Genomic DNA, 9,449 nt, shown 5'->3' with positions numbered 1-9,449 from the left:
GTTTTTTATTTTTAAACCGATAGTGACCTTTACTGTACTACCAGCGGAACCACTTTTTGAAGGTAAGAATTTTGGTTGTATTGGAAAAGTTTTAGGCGCTGGAACCGCGTAACAATGCTTCATCATCGGTGTCACACTTTGATGGTTACTTACTATTAAATATGTTAATGGCCATGTAAATGGTTATTGAAGCATTACGAGCAAATAGGGAGACACTTTTACTGTAAAAAGCAACAATAATAATTGTTATTATTTCAAACAAACACAGTTGTGACAGTTAGTCCAAAATTTTGATTGAATATTTGCATTGCTAAACAATACTTTTCACCTTGACTAATTATCGTTTTACAAGACCATCAAAAGCGTTAACAAGGCTAATTCTTGCTTCCTTAAAAATTTCGTTTTTTGAGTGTGGAAAAGTTCAGTTTTCCGTCGAATGTTGTGACTGTTGCACCTAATAACAACACTTCGATCTATAGTAATCAACGGGGACGCTAAACGCGGACTTCAGTATCGCTCCGAGTTCCGCGTAAAAAGGACTCCTTGTCCTAGGTTCCGGAAAGCTTTCGGAGTGCGTCAGTTTAATCTCCCTAAGATAAGAAACGCTGTGCAAATTTATCAGAGACTCGGGATTTTGTAGCAATGCAATGCTGAGTTGTGTAGGAATTAAGACAGTGTATTTTACCAGTACGTATTATTCAAACGAAACTAAAATAACGTAAAAGTGTTACAAGTGCTATCGGTTGGTTTTAATTGCAACATATATCAGTCCGTAGGTATAAATTAAAATTAAAAATAATGGTTTGAATTTTTAAGAATGTTTAATAAAAAAATGTTTGACATGTCGCAATGAGTTTGCCTTAATGAAGACAACATGTAAGGCTATTTATAACGATTTACGTTGGTATAAAACGTGGTCTAGGTTAGTGAAACAAGAAGTAATGTTGTAATCATTAATTTCAATTTCTGTTAATATTTATTTACTTTTCAAAAAATACAACAATTACTAAAAACAGAGACATGAATTCAAACAAATATGAAAAAAAATAGGTATTGTATTTCCTTTCATCAAAAAAAAACCTCAATTTTTCGTTCACAGCCAAATATTTCGTTTTTTGTGGTGGTAAACTTATTGCTTTTGGTGAAAGCTTCAAAAGATTATTTTATTGTCATTACATGCTGTAATTTATATGGGTGCTCATAAATTCGCAATTAACAATTTTGTAATTATTTTAGATAACAAATTAGTGCACAGGTTATAATTTATGACTGTTGCAATTTCTGACAAAACTGTATATTTTCATTATCAGACTTAAAACATACGAATGTGACACACCACCTATTAAAACGCGATCTAATCAGCAAAGTGGTCCTAAAGTACCTAATTTGCTTACAAAATCGTCCAAAATAAGCTTTATTGCCGACTTTCTGACACACTTTTCAAAAAATAACTGTTTGCCAAGTTGTACTAAATGTCCTAAAAGAGAATTACGAAGTTGATTTCACAAAACAACACGGAAAAGGATGACCGGAAATGTAGTTTTCGACTTGTAGCTACAACATGATTTATTGGTGGTAATATTTTTGTGTCGCTATGATTGACGTATGTGAAGTACAATTATTTATAAAATATCCGAGGTCATGTATTTATATTTTTTGTGGATCTTTTAGACACGATTTCGAACCATTAGGAAAAATAAGTTAAGTCAATACCAGACATAAACATGATCTATTATTTATTTTAGTCCTACAAAAATTACAGGGTCAAAATAAACCTTCCTTGTGATTTACGCAAGCAGTAAAATGCAATAGAATGACAAAAATATTTTGTTAGGTGTGTCAACGACCAAATCTATCTAATTAGTGTTTTCTGTAAGTTCCACATTGGCCGCTCCCAACCCTTCGTGCCACTTTTTTGATTTCTTTTATCTCTTTAATAACACAAAAGTGAGTCAACAATACGTCAAAACTTCTCTCCAAAACACATCATGGCCATGATCTGATAAATACTGATTCACCTTGTTGGCACGCTATCTAGGATTATGTAAATTTCATTTAAGTACTGTTCTTATCAAAATCAATTAGACAAGAAGAAGCGTAATTCTGCTATTAATCCGAGCGTAAAAGCTGCATCTTAGGCATCAGGCTGAAAATACACTTTTTGCAAAATTTATATTAGTTCCCTGTTATTCCTTGTGTTACATTTATTGGATATGGAAGTAAATAACACGAAAAGCCGCTGATAAGACAAGACTACCTGCTGATAAGCGCGATTAGTTCAAAGAATACTCAATTTGGAAATAGATTTTTTGACTTGGTGTGAATGAGCAACGAGCAAGTGCACGTAGATATAGCAAATGTAAGTATTAGAATAACAAATTTTGATTTTTTCACATATTGACAGTGATTTGTTCTTTGTATTGAAAGTGTGTCACAGATTGTTGAGATCAATATATCCGTTTAGCTATACATAATTAATTCGATCGACCGTCTCGAAAAACACGTGTTTTTAGATGAAACTGAAAAGCTCGCACTTTGCGTGGATATTCGATCGATTACTATTTAGTTTCGTGCTGTTTACTTGTCCTCATTGCATTTGCCACAGGAATCGATAAAGTTTGATGTGTCTCTGATAATTGCAGTCTCACCAACTCACGATGAAAATTTTGTTGAGATTTACACATCAGCGAAGTGTAGAAGAATGACTGGATAATTGGTCGAGTTAAGATTTTATTATTGTTATTGTCTTCAATTGACAAATGTGTAATTGAAATCATCAAAAAATAATAATATTACTTAGCAAAAATTTGAAATGAATTGGTCGGAATTCGCGCTTGAACAATACAAACTAAATATTTGCACCAAGATAAGCTACGATTTTTACAAAGTCACAAAGTACAGTCAATACTCATTTATTTCGGCTTAGCCCACAGTCATACTATTCAATTTAATTCGAACACTTGTGCGATAATAAAGTTTGTTACAAAATAATAGTCACAGTGATGGCGCGATAAAGCATTTTGCAATCGATTAAATAATAATTTTTGATAGGGAAAAGCTTTTTGTAAAAATCAATTTTTTCACACGTGATAACAGTTTTGTTATATGAGACCCCTGAGAGAAGTGCTTAGAACAAATCAACAGTGATAATTATTGCGCGACAAGGAAGTGCAGAGCTTGTTGTTTGGGTGTTCAATAATATGATTTTGCTCACGTAAAGCTGAAGATTAAGGGATATTAATTTCAACGTTAGCGTAAAAGTAGTAATTTTTGAATTGTTTTGAGAACTCAACAAAGATTGTTTATTCCTATAAATTCTTAATATATTTGCCTATTTTTACTATTAGAATAGCAATTGCCCACGGCTTCGTACTCATGTCCACAACCATTTTGAAACACGGAAAAACAATGCAAAACTTAGTACAACAAAAAGTAGAAACACATAATTTTATTGTGAACTTTAAAACCGTGACCCAATGCGAGCCCGAGTAAATTTTGCTTTGCAAAACAAACTCATTCTCTGTTTAACCCTCTTGTGGATGTAATTTTCAAATTTTTTTATTTTTAATCGTTAGAAGGATTTTTTTTGATAACCCTCTTGGAGTAGAATTTTTAACAACCCTGAAACGCGTTTTTTATTTTTATTAGACGAACGCCTAAATACCATTTTTTTTTGGTTATAACTTCGAAAATTACTGATTTTTATATTCAACCCTCTTCGAAAATCATTTTTTTCATTTTTGATAAAAAGATCAAATAACATTTTTCATGAATATAGCTTCAAAAATGACGATTTTTTATGTTTAATCCGCTTTCGGGGGTGGAATTTCTAAAAATAATAAAATACTTTATTTTTTACCGGATGTCCAATTACCAATTTTTATAGATATCAGTTAAAAAATGACGGATTTTGATATTCAACTTTTTTGGGGGTAGAATTTCAAAAAAATCTTGAAACACGTGTTTCTTTATTTTTACCGACTGCCCAAATACCAATTTTCATAAATGTAAATTGAAAAATGACGGATTTTTATACAAATTCCAACCTCTGTTAAAACCCCTTGGAGTATTTCCAACTAAAATACGTGTTTTTTCACTTTTTACTGAAAGCCCAAATACCAACTTTAATTAATGTAAATTCAAAAGTTACGAATTTTTATACAAATTTTACGACGCCAATTAAACCTCTTAGGGGTTGATTTTTCCAAAAATCCTTAAACACGTCTTTCTTCTTTTTTATCCGAACGCCCTAACGCTAGTTTTCAAGAATATAGCTTTAAAAATGACGGATTTTTATTTTTAACACCCCATTTAACCCTCTCAAGAGGTGATTTTCCAAAAATCCTTCCTTAGTACATGACTACGATATAAATTATAAATGCTACCTATTGTGAAAATTTCAGGTTTCTATACTTCTTAAAATGTTACTAATGTTGGTTTTAACTTTCGTTGCATCCCTAATCAACAATTTTTTTATTAAAATTAAATTGGCTTCAGATCATGGCCTACCATGATTAAAAATTTCAAAAATATAACCACCTTTAACTAAAAAACAAATCGACAATTTTTTTTCTTTGACAGTTAGATACGCAATTTTTTTCCCTTTCCGAAAATGATGAAAAAACTATGGGGTGCAATTCAAAATTTTAAAAGTAGCAGTGGCTAGCGATTAAGGGATGAAACCTAAGATGTAACTAATGTTGGTTTTGATTTTCCCCCTTGCGATCCTAATCGACCTGTTTTTGGTTGAAAATAGATTTGCTCTTTTTGAAATGAAAGCCCTGTTATATTAAATTCCGACGAATTCTGACTGTGGATATCCATGGGATCAAAAATATTCTGAATTACAGCATGTAACTTTAGCCACATTTCTTTTCAAAACATCGTGTTTCAAAAGACAGTAGAGGAGGCTAAGGAGGTGTCCAGAAGCCCTGTTTCTGTGTTAGCAAATAAACGGTTAAAGACATTTCTCTCGAAATTCTGCTAGGAATCATTCACCAATTGATTATTTCTACCCCTATTTATTTTTTCATTTATTAAAATAACAATCTACAATGTAGACTTTTTGTTGGGTGGTCAGCACCATTCCGGAATAATTTAGATTAAGCAATAAGGAATCATTTTTTGAAAAAATCTGATTTGTAAATTTCTGACATGTGGCTAAAATTTCGCAGGCACGGCCTGCTCTAATTCAATTCTTTTTCGATCTCATGTTATAAAGTATTTCACCAAATACCAAATACTTGTTTTAATCGAAGGATTTTACGCCAAATGCCGAGATCTTAGCCAATTTTTATCATTTGGTAAATTAGAGGTCGATTACAGAAAGCGAATTAAAATTTAATTCAGAAGTGAATTAATTTACAATGCATTGAGAAACGTCAAATTATTCTTAAATAATTAAGCTAATTATCTGCATTTAAAATCTAATTTTTATCTACCATATTTATTAATATCTGTATTGTTAAGTACGCATACAGTTAACAATGAACGTATCTAGTATTAATTACAAAAATACTAGTTCAATTATGTTAATTAAGTCTCTAATTACGCGGACCTTTATGACTACAATATTATTGATACTAATTTATAGTATCATCCATCGAATAACCAACTATTGATTTTGCCTAAATTCTAAATTTATCAGTCATAGATCTACTTAATTTGAAATTTATATATCGGAGAAAAGTATGTACTGCCTATTTAAATTATTTATCTAATATTACTTTTGCAATTTGGGTTCATCATAACTGAAAATAATTACCATTTTACGATATTTTTACAAATGAAGTGTAAAATAATAAAGACGAGTTTACTTGACAATATCTTCTAGTTTCCACACTCATAATTCATAAATGAACTTTTTAATTGTGATTGGGAAAAAACTCATCCTCAACAACAAAGCCGGGTAATGAAATTTTAAAAAAATGTAGAAAAATATTTTAGGCACTATTGGTGAAATATTTATGTTATTAAATCTTTTTAGTTAATACCTGTTTCTATTTTCTTCTTTTATTCCAACCTGTTGTCATGACAGTTAATCCATGCGTGCCAACAAACAAAGTGTTATCTTTTATCGGCTTTTTATACTCCTGAATCGCTAAAACTGCACCGGAAATTTGAAATTTAAATCTAGTTTACATCACTTCGGAATTTTGCATAAAATACGGGCAGATATGGGCCCTTGTAATTAAAACTACATGAAATCTAGTTTAGTATTTAGTAAAATTTCTCCCAAAACTACCACAGTCTTGCAACAATAAAGTAGGACTTTCCTTGTTGGGTTATCCAATCCATAAATAACGCATGCAGTGATTTAATCACTTGTTCGAGTCGTAACACTAAAATTATAATTTCTAACAGAATAATCAAAGAGATCTTCGCTTGTAGCTCCGTTTTTCGATCCTTGATTATGAAAGCTTACACACTAGAGTCGAGCAAAACAAAAAGCACATACCGATAATGACAAAGTTGCGCGAGATCGATTCCACTTACAAAATTGCTTTCGATTTTCCAGAGCGTCATGGACGAAAAACACTTCCGAGTTAACCATTTGGGGGAGAATTACAACATTTACGAGTTTCTAAATAACCATCCGGGCGGCATAAACTATGTCAAACCCTACGAAGAGAAAGAAGTCACACAAAGGATGCAACAAACGCAACATTCGAAAGCTGCCTATTATTTGTTGAGAGAGTACAAAGACGGCGGACGCGATAGTAGTAATAAAGGTGATCAGGAAGACTTAGAAGTAATTTTTGAAAAAAGATTGCAAATGAGGGCTTTATGCTAATTGGCGAGTTTTAGGCACTAGTGGATTGGGACAAGCCCATGTTGGCACAAGTGGCCAATTTGGGGGCGAAATACAACGAATGGGTGATATCTCCAGTTGATAGGAAGTTGAGGTTGTTTGGTAACCCAATTTTGGAGAATTTAACCATCACACCGTGGTATGTGGTGCCGCTGGTTTGGGTGCCAGTTATTTTGTATTTTATCATCCATGGGACTAGAAAATACGTACAGCTCACGGAAGGTGGGTTTTTAATTATTTAAACAAAAATCAATTGTGTGTAAGAGATTGTAGCATGCGAGCTTCATGGTACACAGGAATTCAGATATGATCTAATGGATATTTTTAAACATAGGTGGGTCCAGAGCAAGCCCTTTCTCGCGGTTTTAAACAATTCAAACCGGGACTCAAAGTAAAAAGTCGTTATCTATTTCAGTTTGTCAAAATATCACAAAGATCTTGAAATAAAAGTTAAAAAAATATTTTTGGCAGCACTGATGCTAGGTGACGCCACGGTTTTCTTCTACACACAATTTTTATTAAAGTTGATATCTACACATGTCGTTTTGTTTTTGACTAGCAATAAAATTAGAAATTTGTTACAGACCCATCCCCCTTTCTACCAACAGTATTAAGTGTAGTACTAGGAGTGGTTCTGTGGACCCTAATAGAGTACTCTCTCCACCGATGGGTTTTCCATATGGAGCCATCCGGGAAATCAAAAGTAATGATTTATGTGCATTTTGCCATTCACGGCCTTCACCACAAGGTGCGTATTATTTTCACCCTTATTTTGTTTTGAACAAATAGTAGGTAGTAAAGGCCGCACTCGATTTTCAATACCGCATTTTATTTTGTCGCTAATGATAGCTTAATTGCGTGTCCAACTCATCTGAATTGCTTTTTGTTGCAACTTAACATCGCCATGGCAATAAATGATACTTTTACAAAATGGGGTGTGAGTGTCTCTGGAAATTACATACTCCTTTGAATTATTTATTACAATCGATGGGAAAAAGTAATAATCAAGCAACACTTCCAGGTGCCTTTTGATCCTCGCAGACTAGTATTCCCGCCATTTCCTGCCGCTGTAATAGCATACGTACTTTACGAAATTTGTACGTTTTTCGTTCCCGATTCGATTATTTTTTTAGTTATAGCAGGAGGGCTAGCAGGTATTTCGTCTGACTCGTTTTGAAAACAGCTGAATTTACCCAAATTCTAGGATACGTTATTTACGACATGATTCACTTTTATTTACATTACGGTTCGCCTAAAGAAGACAGCTACTTTTATTATTTGAAGCGGTACCACAATCAGCACCATTTTGCACATCATGACAGTGGTAGGTTGATATGACAATGTTTGAAGGTTTGTTTGAAGCCGAGTTTTAGGTTTTGGCATCAGTAGCGTCTTCTGGGACAAGGTTTTCGGATCTGCGATTAAGCTGAGGCAGCTTGCTATGGCCATTAAATGGTGAAGAGACGTACAAATTGACCAAAACTTTAATGTGTGTTCGTCAAATGTGTGATTTTTTAGTCGTTTATTCTTATGTAAGTTTATTGTTATTGAAGACTTTTCAAGAATTCCAAATATATTTTTTGATTTATTATAGGTGTTTTATTTATTATTTTAAATCTATCAATTAGTAGTACCTACTACAAATAGGGTGAGTCTACTAAAAGCATATTTTTACTGTATAGGGATTTCAAAAACAAATAATCACACATAAATAAGCGTTTACTAATAATGCTTTATATTTTTCTCTAAACATGCGACTTTTTTCAGATATTTTCTAAAATTTTTAATAATTAAAATTATTTAATTAAAGCGGTACACAAAATAGTATATTATTATTATAAGTGATAGAAATGCATCATTATATGCGAGTGAGAATTTTTGATCCACGAGTGCGCTTGTGCTCAAGTGGGACACTTTCACTTCTCACGAGCTTTATAATGGCATTTCCATCACGTGTGATATACGACATTTTATCTTATACCATTGTTTTCGGTGAGAGAAATCAACCTAAAAAAACTGTACTAGTAAGATAAAATATTTTTTATCTAAATCAAAATCATGCTTACCTACATGTTACTTTGTATAAAAAATACAAGAAAAAAATGCCCTAAAAACAAATGAATTACAGAAAAAGATATTTTAATACCTAATATTGATGTTCGTAATTTTGGAGATGGGCAACACTTTTTTACGTATTTTTTGCACAAATTGCGTACCTTAAATTACTAATATTTTAAATTTTCGTAATACCAACACTGGAATTGTAGAAAAAGTAAAAAAAGTATATTTATATAAACCGTCATTTCTGTGTAATAATTAGTTTTTGAGATGCAGTGAAAATAATTTTTGCAAACCTACATTGTATGCCCATATTAAAAAAATACAGGTAAATGCTTTTACCTGTAATTGTAAAAGATAGACCGAATTTATTTTATTAGAGAGAAAGAGATGAAACTACAGTAAAAGCTTTTGCTGCATTCTATTCAATCTACCCATTACATAAGTACTACTCAGATACTGAGGCGTAGTACAGCAGGTTTCTGTCATTATGCAACTTATCTAATTGTATTGTAAAGGTACGAATAGATTCTGTTTTGTATAAAAAAAGTTTAATACTGAATTATATGTTTACTGTCTT

The 9,449-nt window shown here is 32.2% G+C and overlaps 1 protein-coding gene across 1 annotated transcript; it reads left to right on the top strand.

Annotated features, from left to right (window-relative positions):
- The first annotated feature begins 2,107 nt into the window (after positions 1-2,107).
- On the top strand, positions 2,108-8,400 carry Fa2h (Fatty acid 2-hydroxylase). The gene is made up of 7 exons (XM_008201531.3): positions 2,108-2,359; positions 6,518-6,751; positions 6,808-7,033; positions 7,396-7,559; positions 7,833-7,965; positions 8,016-8,135; positions 8,185-8,400. The coding sequence occupies exons 1-7, from the start codon at positions 2,324-2,326 to the stop codon at positions 8,268-8,270; spliced, it is 999 nt and encodes a 332-aa protein (XP_008199753.1). The 5' UTR covers positions 2,108-2,323; the 3' UTR covers positions 8,271-8,400.
- The last annotated feature ends 1,049 nt before the right edge of the window (positions 8,401-9,449 follow it).

This window comes from Tribolium castaneum, chromosome 3, assembly GCF_031307605.1.
Source record: "Tribolium castaneum strain GA2 chromosome 3, icTriCast1.1, whole genome shotgun sequence".
NCBI classification, from domain to species: Eukaryota; Metazoa; Arthropoda; class Insecta; order Coleoptera; family Tenebrionidae; genus Tribolium; species Tribolium castaneum.
The sequence above is the reverse complement of the archived record's forward strand: the minus strand, read 5'-3'. Positions and strand labels throughout refer to the sequence as shown.

Coding starts and splice junctions, on each gene's coding strand:
- Fa2h (XM_008201531.3), top strand. CDS start 2,324: ATGAGCAACGAGCAAGTGCACGTAGATATAGCAAAT. Junction 6,752..6,807: donor GTGATCAGGAAGACTTAGAA/GTAATTTTTGAA, acceptor GGCGAGTTTTAG/GCACTAGTGGATTGGGACAA. Junction 8,136..8,184: donor TTTTGCACATCATGACAGTG/GTAGGTTGATAT, acceptor GCCGAGTTTTAG/GTTTTGGCATCAGTAGCGTC.